This window comes from Sphaeramia orbicularis, chromosome 21 (genome assembly GCF_902148855.1).
Source record: "Sphaeramia orbicularis chromosome 21, fSphaOr1.1, whole genome shotgun sequence".
Lineage (NCBI taxonomy): Eukaryota > Metazoa > Chordata > Actinopteri > Kurtiformes > Apogonidae > Sphaeramia > Sphaeramia orbicularis.
In genome coordinates this window covers 27,767,319-27,787,929 of record NC_043977.1, presented here as the reverse complement: position 1 = coordinate 27,787,929, position 20,611 = coordinate 27,767,319, and the positions used below count along the sequence as shown (strand labels likewise).

The following is a 20,611-nucleotide window of genomic DNA, read 5'->3' as shown; positions in this document are numbered from 1 at the left end:
TTTAAAGTCCTAATAATGTAACTTTATGGGCAACATTAATTAGAGGTTCCGTTTTTCTAACTAATGAATCCAAACTTTGTGACAGTAGAAAATATATAATTTAAGGACGACTGAACTATGTAGTGCGACTTACAGCATTAAAATGTATGTCTTACCACCTACGTCACACACTTTTTGCATGCTCGTCCTCACCCACTGTGTTCTCTGGGGTTTTGAGGGCGGATCTGTGTTTTAGTCAAGCCTGATATTAAACAAAACACAGATTTGCAGACAGTGTGGGGGTAAACAAACCACAGAGTCATGCTTTACAAGGCTGTTTTTACCACCACTATGAATAACACAGCAGCCAGTACTAAAACCACTGCTAGTACTTGTACACTTTCACATAATAGTTAAGCCATTTAAAAAGATAGTTTTCACTTTCTTTTTGTTTTTCTCGTCTTTTTCGATCGTTTCTTGTCTGTTTGAAGTGGCAGCAGTGCTTGTAGAGTCTTGTTTCATTTCACTTTAGCAAGCCGCACTTGTATTCCGCAGACAAAAGAGCAGATGAATTGTTCATAAAAGGATGATCTAAACTACTGATTAATAGTTTGAAGAGGTCCTTGCACTTCCATTCATTCATTCATGACACACTCCATCTATCTAAGACACGTTTCTGTTATGTTACTACTGTGTGCAGTGATTGATGTAATCTATGTACGATGGATGCTAAGGTAGAGTTTATATTTCTTCTGACAGTGATTAATGGTTTAAAGGACGGATGCTTTGATACTCATGACTATAAGATGAAACAGATGTCAGTTTGTTTCTTCGTCTGCGTGTTTGACTGATGAGGAGTGTTTTATAAGCAGCAAAGGAATGAACTCTTCTCAGCATGGGAGCAGAAGCCAAATCTTTCTGTTTTATTCATCTAATAAAAACCCGTAAATAATTAGTAATTTCAGGTTATTTAGACTTTGTGATCAAACATTTAGAAAACCTCAACTAATTTATATGTACTTCACTACTGTCATTCAAAAGTCAAAGCACACCTATGGGATATAGCTGAATGTTGAATTGCTTTTCTCTCCTGTTTTAACACTGACCAGGACAGACTGAATTTACCCAAATGATGTTGTGTTCAACTGTTTTTACACTAAGTAGCATGAACGTTTCAATACTGCAGATACAGATACAGATACAAATACTTGTACAGATACAGATACTGATACAGGCGCAGATACAGGTGCAGGTGTAGGCGCAGGTACAGGTACAGGTACAGATGCGGGTGCAGGTGCAGGTACAGGTGGAGATGCAGGTGCAGGTGCAGATGCAGATTCAGGTACAGGTACAGGTGCAGGTACAGGTGCAAGTGCAGGTACAGGTACAGGTAAAGATCCAGGTGCAGGCACAGATACAGGTACAGGTGCAGGTACAGGTGTAGGTACAGGTGCAGGTACAGGTACAGGTGCAGGTACATGTACAGGTGCAGGTGTAGGTGCAGGTGCAGGTGTAGGTAAAGGTGTAGGTACAGGTACAGGTGCAGGTGCAGGTACATGTACAGGTGCAGGTGTAGGTGCAGGTGCAGGTGTAGGTAAAAGTGTAGGTACAGGTGCAGGTGCAGGTACAGGTACAGGTACAGGTGCAGGTACATGTACAGGTGCAGGTGTAGGTGTAGGTGCAGGTGTAGGTACAGGTGCAGGTACAGGTACAGGTGTAGGTACAGGTGCAGGTGCAGGTACAGGTACAGGTGCAGGTACAGGTGTAGGTACAGGTGCAGGTACAGGTGCAGGTGCAGGTGTAGGTGCAGGTGCAGGTGCAGGTGCAGGTACAGGTACAGGTGCAGGTACAGGTGTAGGTACAGGTGCAGGTGCAGGTACAGGTACAGGTACAGGTACAGGTGTAGGTGCAGGTACAGGTGCAGGTATAGGTACAGGTACAGGTGTAGGTACAGGTACAGGTGCAGGTGTAGGTACAGGTGCAGGTGCAGGTACAGGTACAGGTACAGGTGTAGGTACAGGTACAGGTGCAGGTGTAGGTACAGGTGCAGGTACAGGTACAGGTGCAGGTACAGGTGCAGGTGCAGGTGCAGGTGTAGGTGTAGGTGCAGGTGCAGGTGCAGGTGCAGGTGTAGGTGCAGGTACAGGTGCAGGTACAGGTGCAGGTGCAGGTACAGGTACAGGTGTAGGTGCAGGTGCAGGTGCAGGTACAGGTGCAGGTGTAGGTACAGGTACAGGTGCAGGTGTAGGTACAGGTGCAGGTACAGGTGCAGGTGCAGGTACAGGTGCAGGTACAGGTACAGGTACAGGTGCAGGTACAGGTACAGGTGCAGGTGTAGGTACAGGTGCAGGTACAGGTGCAGGTGTAGGTACAGGTGCAGGTACAGGTGTAGGTGCAGGTGCAGGTACAGGTGCAGGTGCAGGTACAGGTGCAGGTGTAGGTACAGGTGCAGGTGCAGGTGTAGGTGCAGGTACAGGTGCAGGTGCAGGTGCAGGTGCAGGTACAGGTGCAGGTGCAGGTACAGGTGTAGGTGCAGGTACAGGTGCAGGTACAGGTGCAGGTGTAGGTGCAGGTACAGGTGCAGGTGTAGGTACAGGTGCAGGTGTAGGTACAGGTGCAGGTACAGGTGCAGGTACAGGTACAGGTGCAGGTGTAGGTACAGGTACAGGTACAGGTACAGGTACAGGTGTAGGTACAGGTGCAGGTGTAGGTACAGGTGCAGGTGCAGGTGTAGGTACAGGTGCAGGTGTAGGTACAGGTGCAGGTGCAGGTACAGGTGCAGGTGTAGGTACAGGTGCAGGTGCAGGTACAGGTGTAGGCGCAGGTGCAGGTGTAGGTACAGGTGCAGGTGCAGGTGCAGGTGTAGGCGCAGGTGTAGGCGCAGGTGCAGGTGCAGGTGCAGGTGCAGGTACAGGTGCAGGTGCAGGTACAGGTGTAGGCGCAGGTGCAGGTGCAGGTGCAGGTGTAGGTACAGGTGCAGGTGCAGGTGTAGGCGCAGGTGTAGGCGCAGGTGCAGGTGCAGGTGCAGGTACAGATACAGTTCAGTTTTTTTTATTCCCAATAGTATGTTTGTTTTCCATCAGTTCAATAAAATAAAACAAAGCCTAATAAAAATCAAATTAAACTACTTATCATCTGTCCATCATTTATCAGACTAAGGTATTGTACAGTCTGATGCCAGTTCAGTTTTGCATCTTGATAAAGTGAGTCGTCCACTTCAGCAGAGGATGATCCAAATTGTCCAAGATGTTCTCCACTTTACCCAGTATGGATCTCTCCACCACTATCCCCAGTGTGTCCAGCTTCTCTCTAACACCACAGTCAGCTTTTTCACCAGTTTGTTTTGCCATTTTGCATCTTTTTCTTTGATGCTGCCTCCCCCACACTGGCTACAACTGACTGATAAAACATGTACAGCATCTTAGGGCAGATGTCAAAGGACCTGAGCCCCTTTAAAATTGTTGTGTAATGGTTCCCTTCAGATATAGTCGATTTTTTTTTTTTTTTTTTTGCCCAGACATGCACCCAAGATATTTGGATATTGGCACCACCTCAACTTTCACCCCACATATACTGACTGACTAAAGAGAGGGTTTGGACATTCTGAAATCCACCACCATTTTTTTGGTCTTGGAAGTGTTCAGTAGAAGACAGTTTTTGTGCCTTGGGTCAAATCCCTGTATTTTGCTTTCTCTCCCTTCCCAATAAACACCATAATAGCAGTGTTATTAGGACATTTTTGGAGGTGACAGGACTCAGAGTTGCGCTTAAAGTCCACTGTGTACAATATGAACAGGAAGGGAGCCAAAATAGTCCCTTGTGGAACCCCAGTGCTGCTCATTACTGCCCTGATGACCACCCTGATGAAATCTGATCATGTACTGTTGATACAGTAGAAGGCCACAATCCTACAAAATATGATTCTAATGTTTAGAGTTATTAGATTGCAACTTTTGCAAATGTCCTGCTCTCCTTATTGTTCTGCAAACATCAGAGAATCACTTTTTTTATGGTGTAACGTTCTACACAAATACACACAGCAGCATCGTGCTAGAAAAACACTGAAAATTACAGTACTTGTATTTGATGGAGAATGTTAAAGATGGTTAATAGGCCAACACTGAAAAAGATTGAACATATTGGAAATCTTGCAGTCAAACCCGCTTCCACACCTGTGGTTCAAGCTTAGGGTGATTTCTTTACTTAGCTGTTTTTTAAGCAGGAATCTAATTTCCTCTGGATTTGCTTCAGAGCTTTGGCAAAACTAATCCTGCAAAAAGCACAAGCTTTTTGGGACGTGTCTGTGTGAATGTGGCTTAGACCAGGTGATAGACACACAGATGAGTTGCAAAAACCAGATGAATTTGACGTTTGAGACAAGGACAGATGTACATGACTTAAAAGTCAGTTTCTCAAAAGGTCAAGATGTACTGAATTGATGCTCTGTACCTGGGTGCCTGCCTTTTTTGGAAATCTGTGTGCACATGTGTGTGAGAGATGAAGTGGATTTATCTTCAAATGCCAAGCCCCCAGTCCATATTTGATCTTGATCATGACACACATACACACACACACATCAATAGATGGAATGCGGTGCTGTGCTGGTATTAATAATGAATAGATTTTGCATTATTAAAGCACCTTGATTATTAATGCTGAAGTGTGGATTGAGTAGAACCATGCAGAGCCCATCTAGCTCTTCACATTCAACATCCGATCATGGGCTTTACTGTGCCCACACAATTCACCCAGGAATTATACACTGTCTGTGTTGTTACTTACATTCATCTCAAATTGATGTCCAGTCTGACTCATTCCTCCAACAAACAAATAAACAAAAAGCCTATCAACCATATGCTTAAACTGAGTCATGGTTCTCCCATATATAGTCACATACCACACAGTGTTTACAAACAGGAATGCAGACTCATATAGTCAATCACACACAAATTGGCAGCAATGTCATTATTAGCCTAGTTTATTGTATTTTATCAGACCCAAACAGTAACCAGGGACCAAAAGCACATTCTGATTTAACATGTTTAATAACTTTTGAATCACTAATCCTATCAATATATTTAAATAATTCAAGTAAAATGCCATTTCTCCCCTTTTCAGTGGCATCAGATGTGTCTTATTCGGAGGTTTGGAGGCATCATACTGAACATGGAAACACTGTTATTTTCTGCAACACTGATTCCCCAATACAACCCACATAGTTTGACACATGTCAGTTTTCTCTGTTTTGATCAAATAACCTTTGAATTTTACACTAAGCTCACAGTTCTAAATTATTATGCATAGCCCAGTTTTTTTAAACCTTGGGGTCGGGACCCTATGTGGGGTCGCCTAGAATTCAAATGAGGTCACCTGAAATTTCTAGTAATTGATAAAAAAAAAAAAAAAAAAACCCAAAAACTTTCTAATAAAAAATATATGGTGAGTTGACAGAGACATTTCCAATCCATCAAAGACATGACAAACTGTGAAGCTGAAACTGAAGCACTGTGGTACTGTTTATCTGTCAAATGTTCATTGTGGTTGGTTTCAGATGCTGCAGCTCTTTCATAATTCATAGTTTGAGTTCTTGTTTGTTCAGTATTAATTGTCAGCCTTGTAAATACAAGCTGGACTGACTATACATATCCTGACCAAGGAAAATAAAATTCTCACTTTGTGCAGAAATCTACACCTGGATTTACTGCCTCCATCCACAATAATATACATTATACAGGGTGTCCCATAAGTCTCCATACATAGGAAAAATAAACTTTTCTTGACATAAACCATTTTTATTTATATAATATGCTCTATATGACTGCCATTTTGTCGGGAACACATTTCAATGCGTGTCCTCCACTGCTGAAGAACTATAAAGGAGAAATATAAAGAAATACATGTTAGAACCATATATGTATGGAATGTATTATGTCTCTAGTATAGCAACCTATTACATGATCAAAAACAAATAATTTTAGCAAATAAAAATAGTCTCAGTTTTGAATGTCTGGAGTCACCAGAAATTTGTGATGTTAAAATGGGGTCATGAGCCAAAAAAGGTTGGGAACCACTGACATAGCCTCTTATGTCTAATTCTGAGGCAGAACACAAACTCCCCATAACCTTCATACAGTCACATTCTCTCTGCACCGGTAACTCAAACAAACTTACAGAACTCTAATTTGAAAGTTACTCAACTCTAAAAAAAAAAAAAAAAAAAAATGGATTGAGATACATTGAAGTTGTTTGAGAATGATATGAAATGTGAAATTCTGCATAATGTAGTCATAATGAAATCTCCTCCTACCTGTTGCTCCTCAACTGAAAATTAAAATGATTGATTCCATGTGTGTTAGATGTATACCCATTGGAACATTCGGTTCCATACATTAAACATGCAGGCACATGTCGGTCCCATTAACACAAAGACTGTTTCCCCAGACAATTAATCATTGACTGCTGATGTAACAGTTACGTCAGCTGTTAAATTTTATATTATCATCTTTATTTCTACCATTACACCTCATGCCTGCCATGTAGGAGAACATATATTTGTTTAAAATTTTATTAAGATGTTAAATATTCATTTTAAATAAAACCTGCCTTTTGTTTCATCACAAAATCCAGTGGCACAAGCTGATTTGTAAGCACGGCTGCACCGGCAAGTGTAAACTCAGATGTGACATTTTAATGACAAAGTCCCTCATAGCTCAATCTGCATACGTACCTCTGTTGTCACACTGAGATTTTATTTTTTTTAATAAGAATCTGACAGGTGATGTATGAAACATCAGTTGAAATTTCACATTTAAACGGAACAAGCCCTGAATAAAGACAGGAGACGGGATTGTCACTGCATACTAAAATCTGATAATGTTAGCGTCTTTTATGAGCTTTTTTTTTTTTTTTTTTTTCCTGCCCTTGTCTTTTCCATCTAAATCCAGACACACTGATACAAACATGCTGAAGACACCAGACAAATACACACTCTTAAATGTCACTTTCAATTGTTCATCTCCTGCTCACTTCAACATTTTGCCCTGACTATTAGAAAAAGCTTTCTCTGACGCTGCTGTGGCTCTTGGCTCCGTTGCCACCCATCATCTCTGTGGCAAAGATGACTCGAGCCGAACAGTTGGGGGTGGAAAAAAGACAAGAAGAAGCACAGGAACGGAAATGCCAGTAATGTGAAAAGATAGAGAGACAGACGGAGCATGCAAACAGCTCCTCATGCCAAATTAAGTACAAGAACAGATGGGGGTGAAAGGGACGGCGACATTCGATTTTTTTTCTAATATTGTTGGATGTGCAGTGCAGAGACAGCAGGCTCGGAAGGTGATCAGTGATCTGGAGGAGTGGTATGGGGCCTCGTTGATCACATGTTCACACTACCTCTCCTCTTCCTTCTCACCTATCCGTTTCTCCTTAGTCAACCCATGCCAGTCTGTAGCCACCCCCACACTACATCCTTTTCCAATTCTTCTCATTCCCTCACCTCTCTTTCCCCTATTCTGCTGTTATCTCACCCTTCCTCTTTTCAAACCTCCTCCACACTCCATCACCCATTTTAGCTCCCTGCTCGCCTCTGTCCTACCTCGTCCTGCCTCCCTCCCTCTATTCTTTGTATATTCCCTCTTTGCTCCTTTCTCTCCAGCCCTCTGCTTCTCGCCTTGTCTCTTGTGTGCAGCTCCAAAGCAGTCTTTGTTTGAGTTTATCTCCCTTTTTCCTTATACTACAGGGAACTCTACCAGTCTCAATATCCATAAATTAATGCTGCTCCTTAAAGACTATAATACATTTCCTTTTTCCAATATGCACAATGCGGTATTATCAGTTAATAGGCTATATGAAAATACAGCATGGATATCCTGTGTTTTTACACTTTTTACTAAGATGGTATGATAGATGGCAACCTGTGCAACATTCTCTGAAATTTCTGCCAGTGGCTTAGATGTACTGTGAAATACTGTTAGACAGCCTCTTTATACTATACTGAAAAAGTCTCACCTTGTCGCATATCTTTAAAAACAATTCATTCAAACCCATCTACCTTTAAAGACACAGTAACGGTGTTCAGAATTTTGACTGCAAATACTTCAGTAGACACTTCAGGGAGTCTCAGTATTAACCCATAAAGACCCAGTGCTACTTTTGTGGCAGTTCCCAAATTATTTTTTCTCTCTATTTAACCATCCCAAAGTGATTTATCAGTATATATATTTAATACTATCCTTTGTATTTTGTGTATTTTCAGTGAAACTCAGGTATTTTCCAATATAGACAGGGTGAGGAAGCAAAATTTACAATGAACATTTAGTTGTTTTTTCTCAGCAGGCACTACGTCGATTGTTTTGAAACCAAGCATATATTGATATCATAATCATACCTAACACTATTATCCATACCTTTTCAGAAACTTTTGCCCATATGAGTAATCAGGAAAGCTAACATCAAAGAGTGTGTGATTTGCTGAATGCACTCGTCACACCAAAGGAGATTTCAAAAACAGTTGGAGTGTCCATAAAGACTGTTTATAATGGAAAGAAGAGAATGACTATGAGCAAAACTATTACGAGAAAGTCTGGAAGATACTATTAAAGAAGAATGGGAGAAGTTGTCACCAGAATATTTGAGGAACACTTGCGCAAGTTTCAGGAAGCGTGTGAAGGCAGTTATTGAGAAAGAAGGAGGACACATAGAATAAAAACATTTTCTATTATGTACATTTTCTTGTGGCAAATAAATTCTCATGACTTTCAGTAAAGTAACTGGTCATACACTGTCTTTCAATCCCTGCCTCAAAATATTGTAAATTTTGCTTCCCCACCCTGTGATTCATTGATCATGTATATGTTCATAAAACTCAGAATAAAGTTGAGGGTTATTATATCAAAAATAGACAAAACTGATGAAAAAGGGATTTTTTTCATCAAAGATATCAATAACTGAGCATAAAACAAATGTCTCCATCCATTGTCACTGGTCAAACTCCATGGGTTTTTAAGCAAAATATATCATTAATTGAACATAAAGAGAAGCGTCTACAACCACTATCATTTACCGAACCACATGAGGTTTATTGGCAAATCAGTGTTACAGAACATGTGTTTCCACGTTCACTACAGAGTCAGTTCTTGCCACTTACTATCATAATATCAAATGAATGTTTATTTCAAGTTAAGTAAAGTCATAGTTACTCGTAGTTTAACCCATAAAGACCCAGTGCGACTTTTGTGGTAGTTCCCAAATAATGTTTTTCCTCTATATTTAACATTACTTAAGTGATTTGTCACCATTTATTATAAAATAATCCTCTGTATTTTACATTTTTCCAGTGAAAATCAGGCATTTTCCAATATTTCATATTCTAATCATATAGATGTTCATAAAAGCTCAGATTAAAGTTGAGGGTTATTATATCAAAAACATAAAAAACTGAAGAAAAAGTGACTTTTCAGTAAAATATATCATGAACGGAACATAAAATAAGTGTCTCCATCCACTGTCATTGATGTAACTCCATGGGTTTTACTGGTGAATTAATGTTGTAGAAGATGACAGTGTTTCCACATTCACTACAGAGCCTCTGAACGTCCAAATGGGTCATATCTGATGACCATGAAAAGATGATAAACTATATTTTACACCAATCATTTATATGTATTGATAGGATTAGTGGATCAACAGGTACTAAACACTTTACATCAGCAAATGGTTTTGGTCACCGGTGGCTATTTGGGTCTTTATGGGTTAAAAATGATAATATAACTGCTGGTTATTGAATGTGTCCACGCTTTGTACTGATGTCCACAGCAAGTTTATTCTTCACAGAAGATAGTGTGATGGTACGCCGTGAAAACTAAATACAAACAGAAAGTTAAACAAGGTTTTACTTAAACGTCATTCTTACACAACACTGTTAACATAAATTAAAAGTCACTGTTACCGTGTTCACCTGGATAACCAACAGAAAAATGGGATGGGGGTATAGTGTTCTCTGTTCGGACCCGCCAGATCTGTCCTTTCCTCCCACGTTATCCTTTGCTTCTGTGTTGAGGGACACATGACAATACATGAACTTTGACCAGGACGAACTTAGTGCAAATACTTATTTGACTTAACAAAACGACTTAACTTACAACAAATCAGTTATTTCAATAATGATGTGCAAAATAAAATTAACCCAAAAAATCTAAAATATAATGATCAGATTAATAAACTACTGTGTTGCCATAGCAACTTGACGACCTGAAACTCTATCTGTTACGAATGATAAACTAGAAAAGCACTCGGAGAGCGCAGACCTCCACCAAGGCAGATCAGTCACCCCCAATCACCACCAAAATTTAATCCTTTGTTCCTTGTGCCAGTATCAACATTTTCTGAAAATTTCATCAAAATCCTTCCATAACTTTTTGAGTTATCTTGCTAACAGACAAACAAACAAACAGACAAACCCCTATGAAAACATGACCTCCTTGGTGGAGGTAAAAAAGGTGAAAGAATCACATCCAGAGTGGTTATGATTTTTCTTAGCCACTTGCAACTCACTGTAGTATGCATAAAATGTGTATGGTGGTATGTGGCTCTCCAGAAAATATTTGAAGGGCTCTTTCTGTTCAGTGCAGCCTTGTCCAGGGAGTGTATCTAAACTTTTTTAAGACGTTTTTTTAAGGTGGATTATTGAATTTACCGGTACAATAAACCAAACAATTGAAAAATCCCCCTGAATATTTGGAATTGCTTTGCAGGGCCGCTCCCCTGATCTTCTATCCCTGGTGATCTGGAGCTCAGACAGTCTGTGTGTTTGTTATTGATTCTACCTTCTTCCCTTTTTCCTCAAGTGAAAAGACAGCTTTTGGAAAAAAAAAAAATACCCCAAAAAGTACTGAGATGAAAAGTTCTTGATTTGGCTCTCTGTATGTTTATGTGTCGTAGGTAAAGGAGATCTGATTGGCTCGGACTCGCTCACTAAGGAACAGGTGATTAAGACCAACGCCAATGTGAAGGCCCTGACCTACTGTGACCTGCAGTACATCAGCCTTAAGGGGCTCCGTGAGGTCCTTCGACTTTACCCTGAGTATGCCCAGAAGTTCATCAGTGAGATACAACACGACCTCACGTACAATCTGCGGGAGGGCCATGGGGCTGATGTGAGTACAAGCACTGTTTGAGTAGTACTCAAGAGCAGTACTTCTCACCAGCTGCAAGTGGTCATGTTGGATTTTCTGAGCTTTTATAGGACATTTGAATAGATGATTGTGAGTTATAATCCTATAAATTCCAATACTGTGCAAAAGTCTCAGGCCACCATTAGGTTTGTTGTTTTAACCAGGTTATGATAACTGTACAGTATGCATTTGTCTGTATCAGTATACTGTAGGTCCAGTTGAAATATACAGGAAATAAACAGCATTAAAAATAAAAACACATTTAAGAGCAAAAATATTCATATTAGCTATGTCATCAGGTTATTAGCATGAAAAAAGAATAAAAGACAGCCCAGGTGTACTCTGGGATATTGTATAACAATAGCCCCTTTCACACAGCACTTCTGTTGTGGGAATGTTTCACCTTTATTTCAGAATGACGTCTGTGTAAACAAAATGGTGGGATCCTTTGGTCCCACCTCTGTCGCAGCTCTGTAACACCTCTGGAGGTAGAAACAGAGCTGTGATAAAGGTGGAATCATGATTCCGGAACACTATGTAAAAGGAGCACCTTTCGTTCCGCAACCAAGGTGTCATTTTGATGACGTATTGCATGTGCAACCCCCGCGTCAGGGGGATTTAAAAATGAGCGCAGGTCGTGTACAGTAACGCCGAGATCCATGAGCTGTTGTCACTTGGCACACCGGACTCTATCCATGCTAACATTTGTGGAATGGTGAAAGACAAGCCAGCTCTGGAGAAGTTAGCAACACCACTTTGCTCAGGGTATTTCCGACGCAGACGTGATACATCACACTATACGCTGTGCTGTGTCACCGCCCCTTTGATTCCGGAACACAGGTCCACTGTGTAAAAGTCCAGCCTGTTTCACCTCTGTTACTCCTTTGGCTTGACTGTGGAAATCGGTCAATGGTGGAAAACAGGTGGGATCAACAGCTCGCTTTTTTTCTGGGATCTCTGTGTAAACGTGGCTAGTGAGTGATGGTGGTTTCACAGAATTTTAACCTCTGAGCCATTTATTTCAGATTTATTTCTGTTTCAGTACTGTGCACACATTTCTTGCATTTTCTTGTTGTATCGATGCATGCTTATTACATTGTTGTTTTCATTGTTATGCTGATGACACTCCACTGTACCACCCTGTGAAGCCTTCAGACCTTACGATGCTCAGTTTTCTACAGAATTTTTTGAGTGATATCAAAAACTGAATATCAAATAATTTTCTACAACTCAAATAAGACAGAAATTCTTGTTATTAGACCCCGGAACAGGTCCAAGTAAATGCTGCCAACTACTTCTGAGCCATTAAAATTTAAGTCTGTTGCAAAAAATCTTGGTGTTGTATTGATGATAATTTAAGCTTTGAGCAACACATTACTAAGCACATCCAACAATGTGTTACCACCTCACAAATATTGCCAAGATAAGCTCTATTTTAAACTTTAGAGATGCAGAAAAATTCATACATACTATTTTGTCCTCATGTCTTCATTATTGCAATAGCCTTATGCAAAATCTTTGAAATGTTTGCAAAATGAACTCAGCTGCTTGACAAGGACAAACATTATAAATCTTTAAGCTTCATTACACTGGCTCTCCATCTGTTTTAGGATTGATTTAAGATTTTACTGATTACTTTTAAAGTTGCCGTGCCACACAAAACCATTTTTACTTGTATTTTTTGAAATATGTTTGGTCCATTTGAAAATTTTCCATTTGATTTTGAAAATGAACCACTACCTCCTCTGTCTGCTATTACCACTAAAAAGAAATAGCAGAGAAATCAGTTTGTTTGTTTTTTTTTGTTTTTGTTTTTTCAACTTCATTGAGGAAAAAAAAACAAAAAAAAAACCCCAAAAAAACCCATATATATATATATATATATATATATATATGTGTGTGTGTGTGTGTGTGTGTGTGTGTGTGTGTGTGTGTATATATACAGTAGAATAGAATAATACAACAGAGAGTAAATGCATTCCATTTTAAGGAATTCTTTCTAAATTGTCAGAGTCTCTGTGCTATTTTTGTTAAAGATAAATTCTAGTAATTAAATATGTTTTTCAAATTCTGTCATAAAGACTTTAAAATTTGGGAGTTTTTGGCATATTTACTTTTGTGTATGTGAAATTTTCCAAATAAAATAATCAGATTAACAATAAATTCAAAAGTACGTATGTCATGTTCAAAATATGTAAGTCCATTTTGAGATGTTATAACTATATTTTCATCACATTTAGATATACAAAGGTTTTCAATTTTAGACCAAAAGTCAGAAGAATACACACATAGAAAGAATAAGTGTAAAGGGGTTTCAGGATTAGAATTACAAAGTTACATATTTCTTCAATGCCAGAAAATCTAGATAAAATAGCGTTGGAGGGATATATGTTATGCAAGATCTTGAGATGTAGTATTTTAATTTTGTTCATAATACAGAATTTATATGGTAATGTCCATGTTTTTGACCACTCAATTTTAGAGAAAGTTGAGTTCCAGAAGGCTTTACCTCTTGGGGAGATTTTTCTCTTTTTATATAGTGCATTGCGTATATGCTTGTTACTACAATTAGAACTAAAAATATTAATGCCATTGATCATTAAACAAGGTTTATGTGTCTGTAATGTTTGATAACTAAGATGCCTTTTCATAAGCAAGGAAATACCAGTAGGGATTGCTTTGAATACAGGGTTGTATTCTTTACTTGAAACAGGAAATGAATTTATTATCATGAATTGTTCATATCTTAATAGGTACTCATTTTTGTCAAAGAGATCATTAATGAAAATAAGGTCTTTGTCAATCCAGCTCTGCATAAAAATAGATTTATTTCTATCAATAATGTTTTCATTATTCTAAATAATAGCTTTGTGTGGAGAAAAGTTGTGTGTGTAATAAAGTTTCCAAGAAAGTAGAGCTTGTTGATAGAATTTAGAAAGTTTCAAAGGAAGTCTGGTAATTTTGTACTTACAAGTCAATAAAAAATGTGAACTTCCAACATTTTTAAATATGTTGTGTGGAATAAAAAAAAAAAAATAGATAGAGGAGCCTAAAGACATCCGTTAATCTATTTAATTTTAAATGTGTAAATCAATAAAATCCAAAAACTCAAATCCTCCCTCTTTTCTAGATCTTGACAGTATGTTTTTTAGGAGATGCTTTTTGTTTCTCCAAACAAAATTGATCAATAACTTATTGGTTTCTTTAAGGTGGAGAAATCAGGTCAATTAGAAAAGCTGGTCAATGTGACGTGTTAACGCCTGAGCTCATTACTATTCATGATGTCACCCATGTGAGACCACACCCACAGAATTTATCTAGCTCAGTGACCGTTTTTGTAGAAAGCAAGCTGGGGTGCTGTAAAGGGGGTGTAAACATGACAAATTTATGGAGCCCAGCATTCCTGGGGGGCCCTTAGAGCAGTGGAGGGGGCCCAGTGGATACAGGTTAGAAGGTGTGAAAAGTCCGTGTAAAGTCCACCGTATAAGACAGGCATAGAAGCCTGGAGTCAGACGTTCAAAGCATGTTAAGTTTCATTTTCGGTTTCTGCCAGTTCCTCTACTTGTTGCACAGGGTAAACATGCTGAAAAGCCAGGCTCTCATTGGCCAGCTGTTAGCCAATCAGAGTCAAGCAGATTAGCACATTGAATATTCATGAGAACTGGTGCAAATCGAGCTGAGTCTTCCAGCAGGCTTTCTATACCACATTAGAATGGCTTGAAACTTTGTAACCAAAGCATTTCTTCCGCTAAAAATGTTACAGTCCATGGTAGAACTTCAGACATGACCACTAAAGTAATGAAATGCATGTGGCAGGGCACCTTAAAAGCTCTTCATTGCCTGTTTCCAGATTGTATATTAGACCTTTTAACCTCAAATTAACCAGGGCATACTCTGAAATTCTCTGGTCTTCTGTCTATCTCAATGATCAGGATCATATCTAAAGGAGACTGAGCCTTGCCCAAAGAAATTAGTCTTGTTATTATCATTATTATTATTATTACAACCCAGCAAAAATAACAAATCTGAAGGTGGTTTAAGACTTTTGCACAGTACTGTATACAAACCTATGTAGTGTGCACAGGATTAGGATGAGTTCTGAGGTCTCAGATAGAATAATAGTTGTGTGGTTTTGTGGTTTTCTCTGATGTTTAAAGATGTGTCAAGAAGTGTTGGGAACAAAGGTGGTTGAGAATGGTTGTGCACAATTACCCTCTGACACACCGCACTGGTTAACTTTTGATTGATATTAATAACAAATTGATATCAATCTGAATTAATGTCACTGGACCAAAGTAAATTTTTCATTTATGCAAGACAGGAACACAATCTTAGGTCTATAAATCACTTACATTTCATATCACTTTTCTGAAATTTGAATGTTGAATGAAAAGCATCATCTGGCTAAATTAATAATGACATTTCACTTCCAGTCTGATTTGGCTCCATGTCTGCTCCAACTAAAGAGATGATCCGCTTTAACCCTCATCTTTATTAAAGTGTCTGTGACTCAATTCAAATTAATTAGTGATATTCCTTCAGGCTGGAGGACATAAGTAAGTAATGCAAACTGCAATCACTTTGATCTACTTATTGCACTCCTATAGGTTAAACATATTACTGAACAAGTCCGTGATTAGAAAGCTACTGCATAAGATGGAAAAGCAACACAATATTCTACGTTCCCTGTCATTATGTTGATCTCTTGTTTTATGAGTAATTGAAGAGTGTGTTGCTTAGGTGTGTCTGTAAAAACGAACTGTGAGATCCAGTCCAGGTCCAGTGTATCCTATGCTAAAGGCAATGTATAAATACTACTGAAGAACCATCTCTTAGCATTTGAAGAATTCCAGCACATTGAAATGTCAGAGCCTTTTCACTTAGTTAAGAAAATTCCGAAGCAAGAAAGACTTTTATGTAAAAGCTATACTTGACCTCTCTAATACACCTCTAAAATACTTACACAGATCCTTTCAAACCCACAATTTAATAATCCTAACCACAGAGTCCTTTTTTTTTATTTTTTTATTTTTTTTATTTTTAGAGCTACTGACTTCAAATGTACACATATTCACAGCCTGTGCCTTCAGTCGGTGCAGCAGCAGAGGGAGCAAAACATAAGGACAAGAATAGCTTAGTGCTGCTGTTTGAAGCTGTCCTGTTTCTAAAAATAGAGCAGGGGGAAAGCACGGGCTCTCCCTGACTGGCTGTCCCCCCCGCAGCTACTGCTAAGATTGGATCCTGCTCGATATAAATAACCCAGCCAGCCGAGGAGAAAAGAGAGGGGGAGGAGAGGAGGAGAGGAGACAAAAGGGAGGGGGAACTTGGGCTATCTTATTTTCTGTTCTACTCTTCTAAAATCCCTCCTTTTCCACTGCAGTGCTGTTTGTTTCTCTAGGGCACAGCACGTTTACTGCAGAATGTGAGGGGTGTACAAATGCGTGCACGTATCAGTGTGTGTCTGTAGCGTTATCTGGAGGATGCACAATTCCAAATGCACAAACTGCTGCCAATACCATGGGTCTGGTTTGCAGATGTCCATCCTGGTTATGTATGCAAACCCCTGTCGGTACCAGCATGTCAGGAGAGTGAATTTGCATATGCATATAAGGCTAGAGTGCTGGAAAATGGAGGATAAAACCTACTTTAGTTTTACAGTCAACAAGTGCATCAAGGGGCATTCTATGAACGTGGATGATATATGATCAGAACAATAGAAATAATGTAAAATGTAAAAAAAATTTAAAAAAAAAAGATGATACAGAGAAATGAAGGTTAAAAAAGATGTGATGTGTACAATAGAGAAGATGGAAGAGGTTATAAAAAAGATAACAAGGAAAAGAATACATTGTTATAGACAGACACAACTGAACTATCTGTCCATGTTAATTTACAGATTGCAGACAGACTCATGACCCCACAGTCTTGAGCAAAAAATGCATCCAGTTGAGTGGGTGCACTGAGCTCTGATATAGAAAGAGAATGACATGAAAGCATGTTTTGTACCCCATGTTCTTCTGTGAGTCAATCTTCACACCAGAAACATGACAGAGAGCATATCACATGCACCTACACATACTCTACAAAGTGTGCAAATACAGCCACATGCAGTGGCAAACTGAGGCACCAAATGGCAAGAAAACAACCACTTAGTTGGTTCTTGCCCTTGCAAGCGCGCACACTGAATGTACATCCATGTACATGCGTGCCTGCACTCAGAATTCTGCATACACCCACATGCTCACACACAGACAAGTACACACAGACACGCGGCGAGTGCACACTTATCACACCCCCGCATCACTGAGAGCTCCTCGGTTTCCTCTGGAGCTGTAAGCTAAGATTAGAACAAGGGAGCTAAAAATAAATTACAGTGGCATGAGAGGGGGAAAAAGGGGGTTAGTTGAGAGGGGGAAAGCGGGGGGGTGGAGGAGGGGAAAAGAGGGAATGCTGAGCAGGCAGGAGGGATGAAGGGCGAACAGAGACTTAATTAAAGGGTTAGGAGGAAGAGTGAGGGGGGGTGGGGGCGGGGGGGTAAAGGGGAAGCATGGGGCGTTGGCTTGTCTGCATGATGAGATATGAAAAACAGTCAATATTCACTGCACCAGTACATGATTGCATAAAAGTGGTGTGATTATTTTGAAGCCAGAATAGGAGAAGGCTGAATATGTTGTTTAGTGGATGTAATGAATCAAGTGAGGCTCAGTATTGTGTGATTTAGCCACCTGCATGTACATCTTGTGGCTATAATACAGTTTCATTCAGCTTTTCTGTGGAAATGGAAGAAATAAACGGCGCTGCTTGAAATATAAATAGAAACCATTTTATAAATATTGAGGTCAGGAGTCAAAATTTCCCCAATCAAAAAATGTCTACTCTCAAAGCCTAGACGACTTAAATCATCATCATGCTGACAGTTAACGGAACTTAAAGTCACACCCACATCTGATGGGGTAAATTGCATGCTTTTTTTTCCTACTCCAAAGTTCGTGCTGGTGTTTTCTAGTAACATCTTTGATATATTGGGAAGAGTTCCAACTTTTTAATTGTGCCTTTCCTTTTGTTGTGTGTTTAACTAGTCATTTCAGAAAGGCAGCATCAACACTGAAGAAAGCCTAAATTATTCAATTCATAAGCCGGGACATAGCTGATGGGGAAGAGGGACATGGATGACTGCTGGGTGTGTGTGTGTGTGTGTCTCCTTGGGAGAACATGATGACAAAAAGTCAAACGCAGCACTCTGTATTAAATGTAGCATGACAGGCTTCTTTTTGCAGTGCCAATGAAAAACACAAAGCAACATTCACTCAGAACAAAATAACTGTGATTCTGTCTCTCTTACTGAGTCACTGTTCCTTTTATGTGTTTTTGTCTTGCATTTTTAACAAGATTTAATACAGTTATATTTATGGTTACCATCACAGCTATACAGCCTAAACAATAGCAATAAAGTTTAACTGCAGCACCACTTTATGGTATGAGTCAGGTGCATTTTGCTCTTTGTACTGTTCATCTGTGTGGTGTCTTTTGTGTCTTTTTTGCACCCTTTGTTTGCACTGTTTATTTATGGATGTGTGGCAATTCATCATGTAATAGAAACGAAATCAAAAGAGATGACAAAGTTCTGAAATAAATTTACAACAAAAAAAGAAATATGACACAAAGATACAACATAACTACACATATACAGTATCTAATAGCAGTAATAAATAGATTAAAGTGTAAAAGCCTAAAGTGTATAATGTGTAAGTCACATAATGAGTGTCATAAACCACTGATACAAGGATAATGAAGTCTAGTCGACAAATGAACTCAGCAGGAAAACTAAAACCTCATAAATCTTTAATAAATACACTCCTTTGCTGATTTAGACTCCATTGGGATATATATTTTTGGAGAAGAAAACTACCTTTATGTTAATTTTGATGCTCTACATTTGTAGAGAACGTGTTCAAAATGAATTCTTTTGCAGATGAAACATTTCATGCTCACTGGTACAAGTTGTGTTTGTGTGCCACCAACTGGTATAATTATGTCACTACACTTTATTTACCAAGAGCGAGTCTGATGCAGCTGGGCTTAAAAATAGTTTGTGACCTCAACAGGTGTGATCATATACCCTATTGGCATTAAAGAACCATATGGTGTAATTTCACCCTGATTTTTTAAATAAAACCCATTGTTTTGTTTTTTTTGTCTTCTAAGGTGGACTGGGAAAGTAACGGTGGTTTGGTGAAGAAACTGCCCTCAATCCAGGAGGATGAGGAAGGGGATGAGGAGCAGAATTCAGTTTCCCGTGCCCCTCGCTCCCCGCTGCGCCTCAGCAGGGGGCTCAGCTCGCCTCTGCGCTCCCCTCTCTTGCCGCCTCGACCGTTTCGCCCCCCGCCTGAGCATTCACGTCCCAACAGCTTACAGATCCCAGTGGTCAGCTTCAATAGTGCACCACCTGAACTGAGCCCCAGGTACTAAATATGCCCAAAAGCAAGCAGGTACCAAGTATCACCAGTAAATATAATGATGTGAGAAGTCAGTAGAAAGCACGACCACACGGACAGAGATGCAGCTGCAACATAGGTTTCTGGCTGCTATGGCAACCGGCAGATTATAGTGTTGGTGGATGTATAGGTTTCCTCACTGCAGGAAGCTGTATGTGCATGGAAAGTAAATGTAACCATGTGCTAACAGTGATTAATAACACCCTATCAACCATGCAGTGGTGCATGGGGGGAAAAAAAGCCAATTAGTGATTTTTATGTTGAAAAGAATGTCCAACTAAGATGTATATTGTCATTTATGGGTTCATTTTTCCTGTTTGTTCCCATTTGCATTCCTCCCTCATGCTCTTCCTCTCACTTTTCACACCTTGTTTTGCATAGATTTGTGGATGGAATAGAAACTGAGAGCAATTCCAACTCGTCACAGAGGTTTGAGTTCAGCCCCAGTCTGTCACCTGCAGCCTCGCCATCACCATACCCAGGTATAACACACTCACACGTACTGTAGCACTTACGCTGTTAGAGGAAGGAGGTTTGTGTGAAACAATTATGTTTTGTTCTGTGTGCAGGGACACGGGAACAGTCTGACATCAAGCAGAGTGTGTCTAAACTGACTGAAGGGGTGAGCGTGAATCTTGTTTGTTCTTCCATATTCCAGTTTTAAATGCACACTCTGTAAACACAATCTTTGCATTTATGCCTTTAGGTTTATTTGTTGGTCAACGAGATATCAGATTTTAATTGAAATGTCAATTAGGTTTAGTGTCCAGATTGGTTATAGAGGCTGTAAAAATAGACTTTATGGCAGAGGGAGCCACCATGTGGCCATATATAAACATACACCTCCTGAAACACTAAGAACTGACAGTTATATGTACTGTATACTGTTCAGTCAAGTGTAACATTAGGTTTGTGGTTAAAGGCCATACACATTACTTTCTCAGTCTCTTTTTCAAGATACGCACA

At 39.5% G+C, this 20,611-nt stretch overlaps 1 protein-coding gene across 1 annotated transcript in view; it reads left to right on the top strand.

Moving 5' to 3' along the window:
- Window positions 1-20,611, top strand: part of kcnh3 (potassium voltage-gated channel, subfamily H (eag-related), member 3) — a 223,431-nt gene that overhangs the window by 196,471 nt on the left and 6,349 nt on the right. The window contains exons 11-14 of the mRNA XM_030124968.1: window positions 10,918-11,132; window positions 19,356-19,612; window positions 20,027-20,127; window positions 20,215-20,267. Of these exons, the coding sequence (XP_029980828.1) occupies window positions 10,918-11,132; window positions 19,356-19,612; window positions 20,027-20,127; window positions 20,215-20,267 (626 nt within the window). The remainder of the gene's footprint in view (window positions 1-10,917; window positions 11,133-19,355; window positions 19,613-20,026; window positions 20,128-20,214; window positions 20,268-20,611) is intronic.